The sequence below is a fragment of the Diabrotica undecimpunctata genome, chromosome 5 (assembly GCF_040954645.1).
Source record: "Diabrotica undecimpunctata isolate CICGRU chromosome 5, icDiaUnde3, whole genome shotgun sequence".
NCBI classification, from domain to species: domain Eukaryota; kingdom Metazoa; phylum Arthropoda; class Insecta; order Coleoptera; family Chrysomelidae; genus Diabrotica; species Diabrotica undecimpunctata.
Window position 1 is genome coordinate 26,934,357 of NC_092807.1, and position 22,059 is coordinate 26,956,415.

Here is a 22,059-nt window from a genome sequence, read left to right on the forward strand (position 1 = left end):
TGCACATAAATAGTGTAAATAAAAAATATGGATAAAAGTGATTTCATCCAAACGAAAAAGTAGATAATTTTGAAGGAGTTATCAGAAAAAAAGCATAATATGAATTTATTAAACTTAGATAGAGGACCTTTGATATTATTATGAAATTAGTTTTCTTGCGTTGTTAAGTTCGAAGAGATGAGAAACATGTCCACAAGAGTAATAAAAGAAAGTTTGAGACTAAAATGCTTGAAGAACTGGAAGCTCTAAGAGGTCTCTAAGAAATCAGACCAAGACAAGAAACTGTTATAAAAGATGAATAGTACACGAAAATAATTTAAACCGAGATTAATCTGTACTGGGAACAGAACACCTTTCTTGTCCTTCCGGAGAGGGAAGGAAATATAATAGCTAGCTAATAAGGAGAATATCTTTAGAGATCAATGGAATATTTCAAGGATTTGCTGAAATGGACCCTAGTGGGGGGGTTTAACCCCCAGAACACCCCCTGGGTGCGCCACTGTTGCTATGCACTGATGAGTATAATGCTCTATATATGTAATATTATTTCATATGGGATTAAATCACAATTAATTGTAATGAGAATAAAATTTTACATTTCTTCTGACGTTTTGATTTCTAAAGTGGAAATCGTTTTCTAAATCCGGATTAGAAATTGAAACGTCAAAACAAATGTAAAATGTAATTCAAGTGTCAAGTCTCTTTCTCTATCAGCAACTTGTTTTCTATTCGGCGGTTTTAGTCCAGAGTCTATGGTATCCATCAGGAGCTCGCTTTTTGTTTTTCGTCTCCTCGTTATAAATAAACCTGTTTTTCCCGTTGATCCTACGCAAGATATAATAAAATTTTCTGGATTTTTGTAATTAGGTAATGTAAAGTTTAGGTAAGTCCACTCCAGTGGTTATTATTTTAGGAATTACATAAATTATTTCAAATGCAATTTTAAGTTACGGATTTTTTTTCTGCACGTCATTTGTTCCTAATATTTTCTTACGCTACAACAAATTATATACCAAATCCGTTTTCTAAAGAGTTAAATAAAGCTAATAGAACATGGCTTAAGTTATTCTTGTGCAGGCATCCAGACGTAGCTAGGCAAAAAGCTCAACTAATAAATACGGATCGAGCCCAAAAAATGAATAAAACAATCGTCGATGACTTCTTTCATAAATTGAGAGATACCATGGAAAAACTAAACCTATTTGACAAAATAGGTCGTGTCAATTGTAGGTTGCGCAAAAGATGTTTCCATAGTTGAGGCAGCTACCCGCATGGGCCTAACTTTGTTTTGTCTTCCTAGCAACACGTGACACAAGTTGCAACCTATGGACAAATCAGTGTTTAAAAGCTTTGAAACATTTTGGGACCAAGAAGTTATACAATTTTTAACAACAATCCCTGGCAAGGCTATTACCAAAATGACGTTTGGAGAAATTTTTACTCTAGTTTTGCTAAAAGACGAAGTAAACCACAGTAGCTCCCAAGCTTTATCAGATGTCGTTAGAAGTTTTAGAAAGTCGATTGGATCCGCATATAAAAATGAGCCGAGTACAAGCGGATATCAAGTGCCAGAGAAAACTAATAACAAAAAAAAATAATTTTTTAAATTTAATTTGATTAAATTTTACCTTTAATTACTGTATCAAGCATCGAATCATTATCAGATTTTAGTCTTCACGATGACTTACATCACGATGTTTCTAGTGAAGATGAACCTATGAAAAGATCTAAGAGGACCAGCAGCTCTGAAGATGACAGTAAAATAATTGAATTAAAATATAAACAGAAAGACAGTACAATGCTTAAACAGTTCTTTTACAGATACATGACTGCTGATTACACCGGAAATTAAATTACCAACCGTGAAGAGAAAGTCACCTTTAAATAGTAAAGCCCAGCAAATTACCAAAGATTTGTTCGCACCAGTATCAAAATTGAATAATCCAATCAAAGTTGTCAAAAAAGCAACGAGCAGTACGACAAAGAAATGAAGTGATGAAAAATCGTCATATTATTTTCTTTGTAACATGTGTGTGCTATCGTCATGTGGTCTGTGTAGAACTGACGGGGCCAGTCACCATCACGAGGCCTGTGTAGAACTGACTAAAGATGACAAAGAAAAGTTTACTTGCCCTCAATGTTCCTGTTACAATTTTCAGAAATGTTTGTTACGTTTATACTACTTAATTGCCTTTATTTTTTCAGAAAAATGTGTTACTTTTAACTGTAGTTCTGCAGTGCCTAATATTGACATCTTCTTCATGTGCCATCTCCTCTAAGAAGGTTGGCAACCATCATGGCAATTCGCACTTTCGATACCTCTGCTCTGAAAAGGTCAGCAGAAGTGCAGTTAAACCAAACTCTCAAATTGTTTAACCAGGAGATGCGTCTTCTTCCGCGACTTCTTCTACCCTGTATTCTTCCTTGTATTATTAATTGCAGCAAGTTATAACGCTCGCCCCTCATGACATGTCCCAGATATTGCAGTTTTCTGACTTTAATTGTATTTAAAACCTCTTTATCTTTTCCCATTCTTCTCAACACCTCGACATTCGTGACTCTATCCACCCAACTTATTCTTAATATTCTTCTGTAGGCCCATAACTCGAAGGCTTCTAATCTGTCCGAAACATCTTTCTTTAATGTCCAAGCCTTCAACCCATAAAATAATACGGAGAACACGTAGCATCTCAGAAGTCTTATCTTTAAAGAAATTGAAATATCTCTGCTGCAGAGTACTTTTTTCAGTTTGTTGAAAGAATTTCTTGTCTGTCCTATTCTTGCCTTAATCTCTTCTGTGTAGTTACTCATTATTTTCGTTAATTATTGTACCCAGATATTTATATTTTTCAACTTTTTTAATTTGTTCTCCATGTATTGTTATGTTTTCTTGGCGCTGTTGGGCTTTTGTAATTATTGACATGGGTGGCAATAATAGGAGATCTGTAATCCTAATATTGTCATTCGCAACGTCAATAAAAAAGTATTCTTTATTTAGTTTTTGTTTAGTTTTTTGATATAATTAAAATATATTTTTAAAGAAAATACATTTCTTTACCACTACTCAAATTTGTTTTCATTTATTAATAAAAGTGTAGGATTTATTTAGAGCCAACCGTTAAGGTGGCAATATTTGGCTCACTTACCTTATACAAAGCATGCCCTACTATAGTTATTAAGTATAAGTTGGTACAATAGTGTAGGTTGGCTACAGTGTATTTATTACTTACGTAAAAGTCATTGACTGTACATAACTGTAGGCAAGGCAAGATGGTTGTAATATGTTGTTCTAAATAATAGAGCTCAAAAAAAGGTCAAAAACTGGAAGACCATTTTATGAATTTTGACAAGAACTCTACAGACTAGCGGGACATAACATAGTCATATTGGTATAGGAGGTCATCGGGTAATAAACGGCAATGAAAGAGCTGATGAACTTGCCAGAAGAGGATCAGATACAGGATACTCCGGGCCAGAGTCGGCCGTAGGAGTACCCAAAAGCACCGTTCGCGATAGGAAAAAAGCTTGGATTCGATCACAATATAACTTTCACTGGATATTTTTTGGTTTTTACATCAGGAATAGATAAATTCCAAGTAAAACTGTTTAGAACTGTTTAGGAGTACAAACGTTTTAGAGTTTAATGCTCTATAGATTTGATTTTGAAGGATTCTTCTTCTTCATGTACCATGTCCTTTCAGAACGTTGGTTACCATCATAGCTATCTTAATTTTATTCACTGCCACCCTAAATAACATGCTTGTAACACCATACCAATCTCGCACTTCTTCAACCATGAGGTTCTTCTTCGTCCTGGACTGCGTTTGCCTGCTATTTTTCCTTGCATGATATTTTGTAGCAACCTATATTTGGGACCTCTCATTACATGTCCGAAATTCTCCAGCTTTCTCTACTTGATGCTTTTTATGATCTCATTAGTCTTGCTGAGACGTTCTAGTATTGTGAAGTTTCGAATCTTCTCCACCCAGGAAACTTTTAAGATTCTTCTATAGCATCACATTTCGAAAGCCTCAAGGCGATTTATATCGATTTTATTCACAGTCCAGGACTCGACACCATAAAGTAAGACCGAGAACACGTAGCAGCGAAGTAGGCGGATCCTCAATGCCAATTTTAGGTTTCTGTTACATAACACCTTGGACATCCTTCTAAAATCTAATTTCGCCGTGACTTTCTGCGTTACAATTTAATTGCTGTCCAAGGTAAACGATTTTATTATCTTGCTCAAGTTTGGTATTATTTACATATATAGACGGTTTTATATATGCTGTTGTTTACTTATTACGAGTATTTTGGTTTTCCGTATGTTCAGGTCCAGACCTGCCTACCTACAACTCTCAACGACACTATCAAGTAGTGTTTGCAGATCTTCTTGACTAGAAGCTAGGAGTACTGTATTGTCCGCGTATCGTAAATTATTGATGACTTCACCGAAGTATTCCTTCTTGTTTTTCAGAAAGTGCTTTGCAAATTCGTTTGGAGTAAACGTTGAAAAGCAGGGGTGACAAAAGGCATCCCTGCCGTACTCTTCTTTTAATATTGTGATGATAAGAGCCTGTGATTCCACACCATCTACTAAAACTCATGTTCTTTGATTCCAATATAAATTTGCAATTATTCGAACATTCCTGCCGTCCAAGCCAATGTCTTTTAGAAGGATTAGATTGTCATAAAGTCATGTTTCACAAAATAGTACTATTTGTGTCATCGACAACAACTGTATCACCGAGTTTACATAAATTTTAAGTCTGTTGTACTACCGTAAACCGGGATTACTTTGCCCCGTTTTTAACGGTCTCTGAAAAATTTTAAATAAAATGTTTATAAAACTGAGAGATATCTTTATTCACTTGAAACCTATATCCCTACATATAAAAAATACTTTAAACAATTATGGTTATGCTTTACTTTAAAGTTACCTTGCCCAACTTATTAAAATAACGTCTAATCGCTAGTTTTCACGTCACTGGTGCAAAGTTAGGCACACAGTTTGTTTAATTTTCCCCATCTACAAAATAAATAAAAAAAATGGAAAATGATATTTTTTCAGAATTTATTGCAGAAAACTAAAACATAATTTGGATTACTTTAATAAAATACAAAAAAATATAATTATTTACTTATCTCATAAAATGTAACTAGATTTACCGTACAAAAACTTAATAAAACTAGGAAGGCAAATATTCAATGAAAAACACTGTCTCGTAAGATTTTAGAAACAAATACATATATGTGTGGTACCAAAAATGTATACCTGCTCAACGTAACAACATTCAGTTCGGACACAGAAAAGATACCCCTTTTTGTAACTTGTTTGGGAGGTTTAATAGATTCAAAACATTTGACCAAGAGTACTTAAAGTTAATCTTTCTTTGGAGGCCACTTCCACATTTTTAACGATTTCTGCATTGAGCTTATTGTAACTTCATTAGTGTTAAAGGGAACAATTTGTTCAGGATGGAATGTCCTTCAAAAAAAGAGACCACATAACATCCAACTTCTCTTACTTATCAAAATGAAAATTATTTCTTCGATAGCATTTGTATTCTACAAAATTTATGAACTCTCTTTCTTTCTCTTGCTCTTTTTTAAGTTCATCTAAGTTAACATCGCCGATGAATCATTATTAAAATTAAGTGTGTCCTCTCTCCAAAAAGTAGAAGATCCCGGTTGCTGTTCGTCTTCTGCTGTAGTGGTGGTCGTGGGTTAGGTTAAGTTAGGTCGTGGTTAAGTTCATAGACATGCGACAGAGAAAACTGACACAAAGCAGTCCCTGCATATCTTTATAATTTGCCAGGATTATCGACCACCTGACCTTCTCATTGGTGATTTAGGTCACGTGGTCGATAAACCTGTCAAATTAGAAAGAGACGCAATCGCACTGAGAGAACTGGCTGGTACTGCAACGATCAGTCTATCTTGTATTCTATGTCTGTGGTTAGGTTAGATCCTGGACCAGGGTTTTTAATTTTTGATGAAGCCTTATCTCATTTAGACCTCCGAATTATAGAAGCTGCAATGAAAAAAGATATAACTCTGTTTTGTTTACCGTCCAACACCACCCATGAGCTTCAAACACTTTATAAAGCAGTCTTCAGGAGTTTCAAATCTTACTGGGATGAGGAGGTGTTAAATTTTTGGGTGAATTATAATAACGAACGTACCATCAACCGAGCAAGATTTGGGCAAATATTTAGCCGGTTTGGAAAAATGCAATGACGCAAAAAAAAATTGTTCTGGATTTGAAGCAACTGGAATGTAACCATTCAATCCAAATGCTATTCCGGATGATGCCCTTGCCCCTAGTTGTCTGACACAACGAAATATTGAAACAATCGCCAAAGATTTTCATGAAAATACTGTAACTGAACCAGAAATTGAACCAACTGGTAAAAAGGCTGCAAAAAAAGTGAGACAGAGACATATGAGGGACTAAATTGTCATCGAATGCCATAGTCTGTGGACTAGTACGCATTTCGATGCGCATCGCCCCGCCTCAAATTTTCCCATTGGCTCTTGACCTGGAAATCCCTATTTATCGCTCGAACAGCACATATAAATATTGGCGATTTTCAAGTCAGTCCCTCACGGGCTCTCCGAGAGCTTAGTGCTCTCGGGGCTCTGCTCCTGTTCTATTTTCCATACTCTGTGGCTGAGAGTTATTTTCAACTTTAACTTGGTGTTTTTATTTCGACAATCCTTTGTCATGTAAGAAAATATCTTGTCTTTCTCAAGACAAGCCATCGGAAGACCACAACCTAATGTACCATTTTCGACGAGGAATTTGTTGTGTAAGAAATATCTTGCCTTTTTCAAGGCAAGACACCGAAGATATAAATATTTTCCAAGTCCATAACCCGAAAATGGACTTAAGTAGAGGAGCTCTCGACAGTATATTCGAAGCCCTCTACAGAGCACCCGGAGACAACAGAAGGTGGTTAGACCCTTATTTGTTCCCCCGAGGTGACAAAATAAGTACAAGTTTTATTTCCAGTGGTTTTCTGATGACACCACAGTTAAAAGTATCAACAAAAAACGTTGACAGGCCATTAATGTGAAAGCATAAGAAGTTACCAGAGATTTATTTAGTGCTCAATCTCATAGCTCAGCAAAACCAAAACCAAATTTAAAAATAATCATGGTACTGTTTCTTGTGCGATAAAGATAGAAGGCCTGACATGCGCAACTGTGTTCGTTGTAATCGGTATATCCACGAGGAATGTATAGCATTAACAAAAGATGACAAGGACATATTTGTGTGTCTCGATGTGTGTAAATGTGTCATATACGTACTTAATATATATTGACAAATTTTTGTTTTTAAAATCAATATAAGTTTCTTTTACTAAAGTTTGTATTTGTTCTTTAATTCTTCGGTTTAAAATTTATTATTCACGTCAATTTTTCTGTAAAATGAAACTGGCCTAAGTCACTAGTTCCAAATAAGGCCAAATATTCAAGATTTAATCGATGTTCCAATTTAATATTTATTTATTTATTAAGTATTTTATCGTTACATTTGGTAGGTAACATGTTAGGCAATGTGCGTACAAGACTTTTCCCCACATATTATTGCTGAATAACATATTGCAGATATCTATACCCTAACGTGGCCTTATTTGGTGTCCTTTTTATAGGCATATAGCTATCCCGCATAAAGTTAAACGCATAGAGAATAATAATATATATTTCGGTCGTAAAAAATGATCAATTCACCACAGTTTAAAAATTATTTTGAATATTTTTTAGACAATATTTAGGATGGATAAGATTTCTGAAAGTATCTGCAGTAGATCACAACATATCTGATAATACTAACATAAAAGATAGAGCCCAACATGTAAAAAAGCAATCTTCTAAATAAACTAAACCTGTATTATAAATATCGTCACACCAAATCAAAAAAGCAAAATCTATTATAGCAAAATAAACAAACTTTTATTGAATGCTACATAAAGTGGTTACTGGAAGACAATTCAATTAATTATCACTGCCAGCAAGCCGTTCGCGAGGGAAATTCGCGGGATTTTATTGAATTAACCGGGAAATGTGACGGTAAATGGAATTGTAATTACTTTGCCCAGAAAATACATTTTCCCGACGTTACTCGCATACTGCAAACTATAAAAGAAGCTACATTTTTCAAGAAAACTCAGTCTCTGCAGTTCTGTCGAGTGCATCAGTCCATATATAAACTGTGAGTATATTTTCATTTTATTTTTAAGTTCTCCCTCGTGTTAAGACTTGTCTACACCTTTGCATTTACGCATCTTCGTATATAAATTTGTTTATTTGTAAATATTATCTAATAAATTCATTTATTCATTTTCCAGACATTGATCTACGGCTATTTTTAATTAATTTTATAATATATAGCTACTTTATATTTACAGTTACGTGACATTTATCTGACAGTAGATTTAATCTTTTTCTTAAAGTTGTCTTTGTTTAAGTTGTTTACTACCGTACAAACGTACCTAAGTATGTCGTCTCACAATAAACTCTGAATAAGAATATTTTTAGAAGTAATAGTATCTTTTATGTTTACAAATCGTCATTTTTGTGACTTTAGTCACAATATCATGACTCACATCTCTCACATCATTGCTAGAAAGTTACTTGTTTTTTTTTTTGTCGAAATTGTGGATGTTTTTGCTCTACAACCAAACGTTATAATTTTGGTACTTAAAAATAAACCTAAAATTTTACTTATGCATGAATCTCATATAAAAACGATTATTTTGGCATTGTTGGTATACCCAATTCTATAACAACAAAATCAAACTTATTTTCTTTAACTGATCAGCAAAAAATTCTGCTATAGACTGAACAGGTGGTTGTAACTTAAATCATTATTCATGGAATATACTTACAGCTCCTGAACTTAGATTTTTCCATTTTAGGAGCCGTCATAATATAATTTTTAAAATCGTATATTTTTTCTTTCTTGAAAAAATAACAGGGGATATTTAGCTTTTTTTTTTTTTCAGTTCAATTAATTTCAGATTAATGCTCTGAAATTTATAAAAGCTTTCCGACAATAGACACTCGACCTAAGATCGACTCGATCATCCCTGGATTAAAGTTGTCCTTTAAGCCCAAAGGCTACCATTTTTAACAAAGGCTACGGTGGCCTTTGTTGACACTTATTACTCAATAATAATATACAGTATTACTCCTAGACAGTTTCTCCATACAGAGCAGACATTCAGATGTTTTATAAGTTTCGTCTCGTAGTGAAATTGACGTTTTGTTGATCAATATTATGTCCTGAGATGATTTTTCAGTCCACATATAATACCAGTATCTTCATCTTCTTCTTCTTCTTCTTCTTTCTTCTTGTATGTAGGCTTTAAAACCTGTTTCTTCTTCAATATTAGCCTTCTTATCTTTTTCTTGGTCTGCCAATAGTTCTTCGTCCATTTGGTGACTTATCTCGTGCTATTCGTACTATCCTATCCTCTGCCATTCTACTAATTTGTTCGTTCCACTCCTGTTTCCGTTTTGTCACCCATCCATTTAAGTCTTCTATATTGCATGCTCTTCTTCTGTTTTCGCTTCTCTCTCTATCCAACAGACTTTTCCCTGATATTCGTCGAAGTATTTTCATCTCTGTTGTTTCTAGTAGTCGTCTCGTTTTAGATGTGTCTCCGCCGTGTATGTTAATATAGGTCTAATTGCTGCTTTATAGATTCTTGTTTTTGTGTCTTGTCTTAGGTGTTTGTTCTTCCAGATTGTGTTATTAAGAGATCCCGCCGCTTTACTTGCTTTTAAGCTTTGTTGTCGTATTTTTTTTCAACATCTCCGTAACTAGTTATATCTATTCCCAGATATGTAAACCTTGCTTCCTGCTTTATTATTTTCCCATCAATTTCTATTTTACATCGTAGTGGGTATTTAGATGTTGTCATACATTTGGTTTTTTCTGTTGATACTATCATATTGTATTTCTTGGCTGTTGTATTGAAGATGTGTGTTAATCCTTGGAGCTCGTCTTCTGTCTCGGCGATTAATGCGACGTTCTCTGCATAACATAATATTTGGATTTCTTTGTTCCCCATTCTGTAACCATGACCTTTACGTACTGCTTGTATTATTTCGTCCATTATTATATTAAAGAGAAGTGGACTTAACGAGTCACCCTGTCTGACTCAGCTTTGTATTGATATACACTGTGTTAGTTTTCCATTTATCTTTGCCTGTATTAGATTATGGAAGTAGATGTTTTCGATGGTTTGCATAATATTGATTGGTATGTTTCTTTTATACAGTAGGTGTAAGACGTCTTCGAATTGGATGCGATCAAAAGCCTTTGTCAGGTCTATAAAACATAGGTATGCTGGTTTATTGTACTCGATGGCCTTTTCTGTGATTTGTCTTAGTATAAATACGCCGTCTACGCAGGATCTTCCAGATGTGAATCCTTGTTTATCTGATAAAGTTGTTAGTTTATTGATTTTGTTGGCTAGAACTTTTGTGGTAAGTGCTTTAAGTGCGGTTTTCAGTAGATTTATACCTCTATAATTATTGGGGTCTTCTTTATCTCCTTTCTTGAACATTGGTATCATATTATAATATACAGTATAATAAACATAATTTGTTTTAAACTAGGAGATCAATAATCATATTTTCATTGAATTGTCTACAAAAATATTCAGCTCTCATGGATGGTATTTCCTTCTTTTTAACTCCTAGCTCTTCATCTAGAAAGCAATTTTGATCAAGCGTTTCTTCTGCCCTATCGCCTCCCGTGGGCGGATGTCCAACTAAAAAGATACTTTGGATCAATATTATGGAACTTGATCATAACAAAATGATTTGAATCTTATTATAAGTTTTATTTCAATATTTAAGACTAACTTTATTTTATTTCTAGATAAAATGGAAAACCAGTTCAAGAAAACACTAGCTCTCTTCTGCGTAGTAATTGTCCTTGTATTCGGAGTAATATCTTCAACAGAAGCAGCATACAGAAGGCCCCCTTTTAATGGGTCTATTTTTGGAAAACGAACTGCTGGAAGTAACGGTAAAAACATTTTCGTATTTCTAGAATTTCGGTTTTAGACACAACTGTCATACATTAAAACATAATTCATAATTGGGATGGCACGATTCTAACAACAATCAATCATTTAGATTAAGTTTATCAAAAATAAGCATATTTCATCAAAATTCATACAAAATATCATGTAATAGAAAATAAGCATAAAAATAAACTTAATCAATATGAATCAATGTAAGAATACAAACAGGTAATGTTCTAAATGCTACAAAGGAGTAGGGATATTGGAAAAGTTCTAGCAAACATCTCTCTCTCTCTCTCTCTCTCTTCACTGCCTTTCCTCCTTATGGAGTATCAGGCGCTCTTGCATTTCTTAGCCAAAAATGAAATATTACTGATTGGCCGGATCAGCGCATCCTCTTCTGTTTTATTCCTTCAAGATTTCTTCTTCAAGTCTTTTCCATTCCACTCTATTTCTCGCTTTCTGTTTGACCTCTATCTATTAGCTATTATCCGGTCTTCCTCTTCTTCTTCCATATGGTCGGTATTCGAGTGCTTCTCTGGTTATATTATTTTGTTTTTTCCTTCGTGTACGTCCAATCCACTTCCTTTGTGACTGTTATTTTCAGGCCAGTATTTCTCAACAATTTATACAATATAAAGGTTTACAATATTCTATTTTTATGTACCTTCCTTTATTTTCCGAGAAAATCTGACGTGATTTTACGTTTACAATTTGATTAATTATTTACTTTAGAGATCTCTAAACTGATGTTTATAATTTACAAGTTAGTTTATTAGATAACATTTACAATTTACGTTATTTCACAGATTTCAACTCACTCTTACGTTTATTTTAATGACGACTTTCATAATGCTGGTTATGATCTTTTACTTGACATTTATGACAATTGTAATGTATATTCTGACATTTTTCCATATTCTTTCACATAAATTTGCTTTAAGCTTTTCCTCGTCTGTCATTATCTTGAGTACTCAACAAATACATATTTCTTCGGTTTCTTTAATACTTCAGTTATGTCTTCTACACAGTACTTTTAAACATAATTCATATATCATTTACATTTCATATTCAGATATTACTTATATATATCTTTATTCATTTCGTTCGACTCAATGCTGTTACTGTAATCACTAATCATTATATATTAAAAAAAAATCATTTAGATATTATTTCTCAAAAAAAAAACGAATATTTAGGTCTAGGTATATAAAAAAGTTTGACATAAAAATGGACAATAATATATAATAAACTTTGATAATAATATAGATATTCAAAGAATACTACAATAATAAAATCAATTCGAAAGGAGGTTTTCATAAAAATAACTTAGATTTTTACTTACATACTACCTATACTGTGTCTTTTCACCAGTCTTTTCTTCCACTCCATCCGAGATTGTCCAATGTCCATTTTCGCCTTCTCCAATTCCAGTTTGTTACAACCATTTTTATTTTATTCAAAAGAATGTCTTTCGTTTTGCAAAAATTGCCATGTGGTATATAAGGGATGTTTGAGGGGTTTGTTAACGATTTTTCACTACTTCTATTAAACGCTATATTTATTTCTGTACAAACAACTGTGCAACTGTGTTTACAATATCAGCCAGTATAATAACAATACATCGACTTACGATAACTTGCGAAATACTTACTATCTACAATGACTAATTATTATTGATTACTTCTATTATCCGTCCTCGTATTTATACTTTTAATTTTACAAGTGTGTGTTATTGTGTGTGTCACTCGTTCATTGTAGGTTCAGTGTCACTCGTTCAATATGTTATGATTAGGAATAGGGTCGGGGACAGTACGCATCCTTATTTAACTCCACTTTGTATAGCTATATCTTCTACCATTTTTTCCGAATGTTCCAGACTGGCTCTGTATCCCCTGTAGAATAATCATCTTCTCCTTCTTCTTTGTATATAGACATGACTCTGTCTGTTTTCAATGTGCCTCCAGTAAGTTGTCGTTCCATCGTTTTCATGGTCTTCCTATTGGGGGACCGTCTCTTGCCGTCTTTACTACTCTATTTGTTATCATTCGGCTTATATGATCGTTCCATTCTACTCTTCTATTTCTTAACCAGTTCTTGATGTTCTCCACCTTGCATCTACGTCGTATATCTGTACTTCTAGCTCTGTCCCACAGTGTCTTACCATCAATATTTCCAAGTGTTTTCATCTCTGCTGTTACTAACATCCTTTTTGTACTCTCTCTTGTTTCTGCCGCGTATGTCATTATTGGTCTGATGACTGTTTTGTAAATTCTGCCTTTCGTTTCTTTCTTGATATTTTTATTCCTTCATATTGTTTCATTCAGGCAGCCTGTGGCTCTGTTTGCTCTATTTACTCGATCTTCCACTTCAGTTTAGAGCTTTCCGTGGCTAGATAATGTGATGCCTAGATATTTAAACTCCATCACTTGTTCTATTATCTGACCTTCCAGGTTCAATTTACATCTTAGTAAATTTGCTGTAGTAACCATGCATTTTGTCTTTTTTGGGGAAATTAACATGTTAAATTTTCTGGCGGTTATATTAAATTGGTACAGCATACGTTGTAAATCATCTTCACTTTGAGAGAGTAGTATTTTTTATTAGTAAAATAATCTGATCCGGTTAATGTGTTTCATCGGTAGTTCATATAATTTCAGAATCTTCCACATTTGCTCTCTGTTTATACTATCGAGGCCTTTTCAAAGACAATAAACATTATAATAATATTTATTTGCCATTCGTTAGATTGTTCTAAGATAATTCTTAGAGTACAAATGTTGGCGATACTGGAGCATTTGGCGCGAAATCCTGCTTGCTCACTTCTTAGTATATTGTTTAGCTCAATCTGTTCAATATGACCTTGGACATTATTTTGTATGTAGCACTCAGCAGTTTTATTGCTCGCCAATTCTCGCATCTACTTAGATCGCCGTTTTTTGGTATCTTCTTTGGTATCTATCTAGCTCTTCGTCGGTCTATATCTTTTAAAGAGTTTGTGTAAAATTTCTACTGATTCGTTTGCGTGGGTCTTTATTAAAGCTATAGGTAGATCGTCACTTCCAGCGGGGCCGGTTTTATCGATAACGTTATCTTATCATCGGTCATTTAGGTCACGTGGTCGATAAACCCGGCTCATTAGACCTCTCAGTCTATTTGTATTATGGTTAGATCTTATTCACACCTGCTCTATGATCCTACATACTGGTAGGAAGTTATACATTAGCCATTGGGATGCGCCGTATTGGGAATGATAATTTTCCGACCCAGTCTGTCATTTATGACAGATTATCTCAGACTGACATTTTAAGATTTACACAGGTGAGAGGATCTGCTTTTTGTCTTCGGGTTTTCTTCAACCTTATAACTGATTGATGAATCTCAAGGGCTAACTATTTCATAATGTTGAAGGAAAACAAACTATAAGAGAGAAGAGACAAAGCAGCTACGCCTTCTAGATGTGTAATATAGCGCCCTCTATATACGAGTACATATATTACATAACTGTGTTAATTAGACTACATCTGATAATACATAATATGCCATGTTCTAAAAAAATCGATATTATATTATCATGTACAAATATTTAATTTTTTAGATTTTGAAAATGCCGGAAAGGCGCTATCAGCAATGTGCGAAATAGCAAGTGAGGCATGCTCCTCCTGGTTTCCAACGCAGGAAAAATAAAATGCCGACATAACTAATGACGTATGGACTGAAATGGATACGAATTCACTTACAGCTAGTTAGTTTTAAAAACATTTTTGTAAAAATTGAAAAATAATAGTAAAAATAAAAAATGTCTAAGTATAAGAGTTTATTATTTTTTACACATAATTGACTAACTTGTCAATTAATCTCCTTCTTCTTCTTCCTTCTTGTATGTAGGCTTTAAAGCCTGTTTCTTCCTTAATATTAGCCTTCTAAATTGTTTAAATTTTCGCACCATCTTTGTCTTGGTCTGTCAATACTTCTTTGTCCATTTGGTGACTTATCTCGTGCTATTGGTACTATCCTATTCTCTGCCATTCTACTGTGTTCGTTCCACTCCTGTTTCCGTTTTGTCACCCATCCATTTATCTCTTCAATATTGCATGCTCTTCTTATGTCTTCGCTTCTCTCCCTATCTAACAGGCTTTTTCCTGATATTCGTCGGAGTATGTTCATCTCTGTTGTTTCTAGTAGTTGTCTCGCTTTAGATGTGTCAGGTCTTGTCTCCACCGTGTAAGTTAATATAGGTCTAATTGCTGCTTTATAGTTTCTTGTTTTTGTGTCTTGTCTTAGGTGTTTGTTTTTCCAGATTGTGTCATTAAGAGATCCCGCCGCTTTACTTGCTTTTAAGCTTTGTTGTCGTACTTCTTCTTCAACATCTCCGTAACTAGTTATATCTATTCCAAATTATCTAAACCTTGCTTCCCGCTTTATTATTTTCCCATCAATTTCGATTTTACATCGTAGTGGGTATTTTGATGTTGTCATACATTTGGTTTTTCTGCTAATATTATCATATTGTATTTCTTGGCTGTTGTATTGAAGATGTGTGTTAATCTTTGGAGCTCGTCTTTTGTCGGCGTCGTCTACGTAACATAATATTTATTTATTTATTTCGTCCATTATTATATTAAAGAGAAGTGGGCTTAACGACTCACCCTGTCTGACTCAGCTTTGTACTGATATACACTGTGTTAGTTTTCCATTTATCTTTGCCTGTATTAGATTATGGAAGTAGATGTTTTCGATGGTTTGCATAATATTGATTGGTATGTTTCTTTTATACAGTAGGTGTAAGACGTCTTCGAATTGGATGCGATCGAAAGCCTTTGTCAACAGCGGCGGCTCGTGGCCTAAAAAAGTAGTGAAGATGAGGAAAGCTTGCCGGAGCCAAAAGGAGTTTTGGTACCTACTTCGCGCCCAAAAAATTCGTTAAAAAAATGTTTATGGCCCTAATAACTTGAAAACAGTTTTTCTTGTTCAGTTCTGCTTGCCTGGGGTATTTTAGTTCTGAACCTCGACATTTCATTGAGGGTTTTTTGGCGATTAAAACACCACGCCTGGGGTTGGTGAGTTTCAATTCAGCCGCCCACTGTAAGTCAGATGCTGATTGCAGCCGACCACTCTGGATCAGACGCAGATGTTTAAAATACTGGTTGGTCGACAATGTAAAAGAACATCCCTTTTATCTTCATTTTTCCAATGCCTAAATGGAGTCTCTAATATATTACACACCAAGTCATTAATTTAGCCACCATTTAATATAGTCTTCTGCAGGTCATCATGCAGGGTAGAGTCGATGGCAAAAAGGGAATAGGTAGAAAGAGGAAATCATGGCTGCGAAATATTTGAGACTGGACAAACATGACTGTAGACGATTTATTCCACGTTGCAAAAGACAGAGAAATTTTTAGAAATGTGGTCGCCAACCTCCGTTAATGGAGACGGCATACGAAGAAGAAGAAGTCATTAATTGGATTCATGTCTCTCTAAAATTATTTTTGTTCAAACGAAATCCACGAGAACACTTTATATCCGAAATCCGAAACAAACCACAGAGAAATGTATTAATAAAGTGCACTAAACAAATAAAATTAATATTGTGACTAAACTAAACTAATAAATACTATACTATACACTATACTATATAAAAATATCTATATAATGGACTAAATTTCAAAATATTGTCGCTTAGAGAAATTTCCGAAAAATAGGAATACCAAATACACATCCAACAGTGGGTGAAGACGAATAATATATTTTTAAGCGGAACTGCACGTACCAGTTCCCTCAGCTATCACTAAGGATAGGCTGACGTCACGTTGCCATGGCAACCGTGAACGCTGATGCAGATGGATTTTGCATTTCAAAAATTATATTCACCTCTTCCTGAATCCTATTATACACGGCTAGTGACACAGGTCAGAACTTTACCGTCAAGTACGTACCGCTAATAAAGCTAGTTGTCTTTTTTAATTTTTAGATTAATTAAAAGAGAATAAATAATTGATTTCAGAATTTAGATATAATAATGTTGTTTTCATTTTTTTTTTATTTGTCTCAATTTAATTATATTTTTTTGGTGAACCTCACCTTCACCTACTTCACCTGGCCGGCCGCCGCGTTTTGTCAGGTCTATAAAACATAGATATGCTGGTTTATTGTACTCGATGGCCTTTTCTGTGATTTGTCTTAATACAAATACTGCGTCTACGCAGGATCTTCCGGATCTGAATCCTTGTTGTTCATCTGATAAAGTTGTTAGTTTATAGATTTTGTTGGATAGGTCTTTTGTGGTAATCTTAAGTGCGGTGTTCAGTAGATTTATACCTCTATAATGGTTGGAGTCGTCTTCTTTATCTCCTTTCTTGATTATTGGTATCATTATGCTGTTTATCCATGCGTCTGGTATCTTGCAGTGCAATATTAGTTTTTGTAGAAGTTTTGTCATCTCTAGGGTTATACTTTCTCCTCCGTGTTTTAGAAGCTCGTTGGTTATTCCGTCTGGTCCTGGTGACTTTCTATTTTTGAGTGAATTTGTGGCTAGTTCCTCTTCCTGAAAACTAATATTTCTATTTCGTGTCTTAATTCAGGTACGTTGTTGTGTTGATTATTATTTTTCTTTGCTTTAAACAGTTCCGTCAGGTATCTTTCCCATTCGTTTACTGGTATGTATGTTATTGTATTCCTTCAATTCTGTCATTTATTTCCGTTGGTTTCTTATGAATCCCCATATTTGTTTTTGTGTACCGTAGAAGTCGCTTTCCATCCTTTTTGTAAACTGTTCCCAGTGTTCACTTTGTGTTCTTCTTACCAACTGCTTTGTTTTATTTCGTGTTCTTCTATAGGTGTCTCGGGATTCTGGAGTATTTGATGTTTTGTACTTCGTGTATGCCTTTCGTTTCTCTTTTATTTCTTTTTTGAACCATGGTTTATTATTGTTGTTTCTTTTGTTAAGTATGACTTTGCGTTTTCCTAGAGCTTCTGTTGCTGCTTCCTCAATGTTGTTTTTAATTTTCTCCCAACTCGCGTTTATATCTTCGATTTCGTCTGTTTGTTTCAGCTGTATATTCTGTGCTAGCCTCCTTTGATCCATTTTTCTTGTAGAGTCGTTCCACAGTGATTCTACACTGAATTTTTCCTCGGTGATTTCCTGTAGAAAATGTTTTGGTGTTATTTTGTCATTTGATGTCAATTAACGAAATCGTTAAAGAACTAAATTTTCGATCCGATCAGATTCTGCAGACCAAGCTCTAAACTAACTTGGAGTTAATTCGATTCGATTCCAGTGCCTTTAATACCACCTAACTATCCGATATAATTTTTGTAGATTTGTCCCTGCAGTTCCTCTTTATTAGGTCCTGGAGGTACACCTCTAGGTGTAATGCTCTAGGCATTAGTTTTAACATATGGAAGGATACAATATCCCTTATATTTCTAATTACATAACAACGACTACTTAGTGTCGAGGTTACTTTATCTATGTGATCTCCCCAACTTAGCTTTGGATCTAGCATCAGTCCTAAAAATTTTATTACTTCAGTGTTTTGAATGGACTTGTGATCAATATATAGATAAGGATTATAGTGAGGGGCTATATTCTTTGGTAAAAATCTCGTGATACTGGTTTTGTTATATTTAAGGTCGTTGTCTTTGCAATACTTACTAAATTCCTGAGATGCTGTATGGTCCTTGCTAATAAGCTGATCAAACTGATGATGTAATATAATGAAGCTTGTATCATCTGCATATTGATAATTTGATTAGGAGTAGTGCGAACTTGGTTGATATCGTTGATAAAAACAATAAAGAGACGACCACGAACCGAACCTTGTGGTACTCCCACAGAAGACTTCATTGGGTCTGATAGTTTACCATCTAATATTACTGTTTGCAAACGATTTGACAAATATGATCTTACCCAGTCATGTGGTATACCTCGAACTCCCATACCTTCCATCTTCGTCAGAAGCAGCCTGTGATCCACCATGTCAAAAGCACAACTGAGATCATAAAAAAGACCCAACGTGTTCTGTTTTTCATTAAGAGCTTCATAGATACAATTAAGACAGTCATCAACAGCACTTACAATAGATTTGCCTTTCCTGAACGCATGTTGGACATCTGGCAGGAAATGAAATGCTTCTAGATAGCTTATTAGTCTTTCACAGAATGCCAGTTCAAACAACTTTGCAATCTGACTGGGTATACAAATCAAACGACAATTCTCAATATTACTTGCAGAACTTTTATTTTTAAAAATTGGAAATCTCTTGGATTCCTTTATATTGGGAAATTGACCTTTTGTAAAAGATTCGTTGATTAAATGTGACAAGGGTTCACATATGTGACTGGCCACATATCTTATAACCGTAACATTAATTTCATCTAAACCTTCAGCATGTTTAGATGTGGTCTTACTTATAAGTGATAGTACTTCTGCAGGTGTAGTTCTCCGTGCGGCTCGCGGAGATAAGAATACTGCCGAGGTCAGAAGGCCCTGCCTGTCGTAAGAGGCGACTAATGGGTAGGAATCGAGAGGTGGAGAGCCGGCGCTTGAGGTGTCGGGTTTGTCGAAAAGCACACGGTCGCTTAGGCGACACGGTCACCGGTCTACATTCCTAGTATCCGAGACGAGACTCTCGTGGGACCACCCTACTCTCATTCCAAGAGAACCTGGCGAGGTTGAACGAGCTGGGCCCGTACACACCTCTCTTGGCCTTGTGTCAAGCTTGGTGTGGGTGCCCCGGCACGTACCCGTCAGGAGATTCAAGAGTGGTAGAGGAGAGATCATCGCCGGCGACCTGTCTACATGCGAGATGGAAATTCCTCTGCCTGCCAGTTTTTTAATTGGAGGGCACAAACGCTTTGCAATGCAGGTGTAGTTGGAAAAAGAAAGTCTTGGAAAATTGATCAATTTTCATGAGAAAATTTGGAGTTGAGTTATTATTATTTTTATTAAAGAAATAGTTATTTATCAGGTTGGCTTTATCTTTAGTTTATATATTTTCATTGTCATTTATTTTAATTGTATTTTGATCAGATAAAAGGCATATATCGAGCACAGTTTAATTAAATCTTGCCCAAGTACTTTCGATCCCTAGATCATCTACAGGGGCATTTCGTCAATTGTGGCCTATCCGACAAGAACAAGATGTCATAAACATATAAATGTACATCACACTACACTACAAAAGGACAAACAAACACTTTAAAATTACTTAAGAAAGGCTACATTACTTGCAGAAGCCGGAGACAGAATGATGAATTAATGAATTAATTGTATTTGCTAATATAGGTTTATTTCTATTTTAATTATTATTGATGATTTTCCAACTTTCTTTTATCATGTTGTTGCTATTTTCAATACGTCCATTATTTATTTGTTTTAAATACTGTTGTTTGATTTGTTAATATTGCTTTTTAAAAGTATTATATCGGTCTGTATAAAATTAACTATTTAACCTTTTGCGTAATACGTTATTTTCGCACAGCATATTATGCATTTCTTTGATGTGCTTAGGAAACTTATTTTTGCTATAAAATTTGGCTGGTTTTTGTATATTAGGAAAAATTGTGTTATAATGATCTAAAAAAATTCCATAAAATGCTGATATTTTATCGTTGAAAGTGATAGCCCAATAAGTTTCATGCCAGGTTTCTCTACATACATATTAGATTTCGGAAAACATCCATATTAGATTCCATAAAATTACGGGTTTGAAAGGAATAATTAGTTAAGCATTAATGGGAAAAAGAAAGAACCTTCGTTATTTATGTCCATACTTCTATGTTATTTATGTCCAAACTACTAAAAAAATTATCACTACATGTTGAAGATGTGTTTGGTATCCTGGTGGGTACATTAATAAAATGTTTAATGTTAAATTCAGCTAATAAATTTATTAGATAATTTCTGTGATTGTTTTTAATTAGGAAGTTCACGTTAACATATCCACATATAAGAAACTGATTACCATTCTTATAGAAATTGAATATCAACATCTCAAGTTGTTTAATGAACTGTTTAAAGTTGCTGGTTTCAGGAGGTCGGTAAATAGAGAGAATATATACAAATCCCTTTGTATTTGGGTTTTTATTCCTCCACGACAGATTTCAAACACACCCTCTATACACCATGTATTTACATTTATTGATTCTATGACAAAATTCTGTACAACATCCTTTCTTGCGAATAACGTAACACCGTCTGTTTCTTTGTTCGTTGAGGCGACATGTCGCCTCAACTAAGCAGAAATCATTAGCGAATTGGTTTCTTGTACTCATACAGAGTAGATCCGAATAAAATGAAAAAGGCAGTCAAGATTTGATTTCACGTACAAAGCGTCTATGTATCTGTTTATACGTATTTCGCTTTAATAAAGCTCATATACTACTAAGCGTCTACGTATAAACAGATACATAGACGCTTTGTACGTGAAATCAAATCTTGACTGTCTTTTTCATTTTATTCGGATCTACTCTGTATGAGTACAAGAAACCAATTCGCTAATGATTTCTGCTTAGTTGAGGCGACATGTCGTGGAATGCAAATTTTAGATTCCCCATGTCTCTATTAACATCTTTATCAACGTCTGCTTTGCCTTGAAATTTTTAGAAGGCTCAGATTAAGACAGAAATCTGAATTGTGTTTCGAAACTATTTTACGGATTTAATATCAGATGTCGCTATTGCATCCGTTTCGAAGCCATTTTATTGTTGCTTCTTAAAGCCAGGAATTCTGAATGGGTATTTAAGGAAGCTTTAGACGGTTATGCGAAAGGAATACTAATAAACGGTGAATGGTTGAATAACGTTAGATATGCAGATGACACTATAGTTTTTGCCGATGATCTGAATGACTTACAGATATTAACAAATCGCATAACAGAAGTCAGTAACAGATACGGACTAGCTCTTAACATAAAGAAAACCAAATTTATGACAATTAGTAAAAAACCAATACTAAACGCTCATCTTACAATTAACCAACAGAATATCGAAAGAGTCGAGCAATATACAT

General features: G+C 34.5%; 1 protein-coding gene across 1 annotated transcript; it reads left to right on the plus strand.

Annotated features, from left to right (window-relative positions):
- Window positions 1-778: 778 nt before the first annotated feature.
- Window positions 779-14,852, plus strand: SIFa (neuropeptide SIFamide). Its single transcript, XM_072530952.1, has 4 exons — window positions 779-883; window positions 7,771-8,218; window positions 10,898-11,047; window positions 14,644-14,852. The coding sequence occupies exons 3-4, from the start codon at window positions 10,903-10,905 to the stop codon at window positions 14,730-14,732; spliced, it is 234 nt and encodes a 77-aa protein (XP_072387053.1). The 5' UTR covers window positions 779-883; window positions 7,771-8,218; window positions 10,898-10,902; the 3' UTR covers window positions 14,733-14,852.
- Window positions 14,853-22,059: the final 7,207 nt, after the last annotated feature.

Bases quoted from the DNA above. Each gene is read 5' to 3' on its own strand.
- SIFa (XM_072530952.1), top strand. From the start codon at position 10,903: ATGGAAAACCAGTTCAAGAAAACACTAGCTCTCTTCTGCGTAGTAATT. The intron at 11,048-14,643 runs GTAAAAACATTT...TTAATTTTTTAG, and splicing joins ACGAACTGCTGGAAGTAACG to ATTTTGAAAATGCCGGAAAG.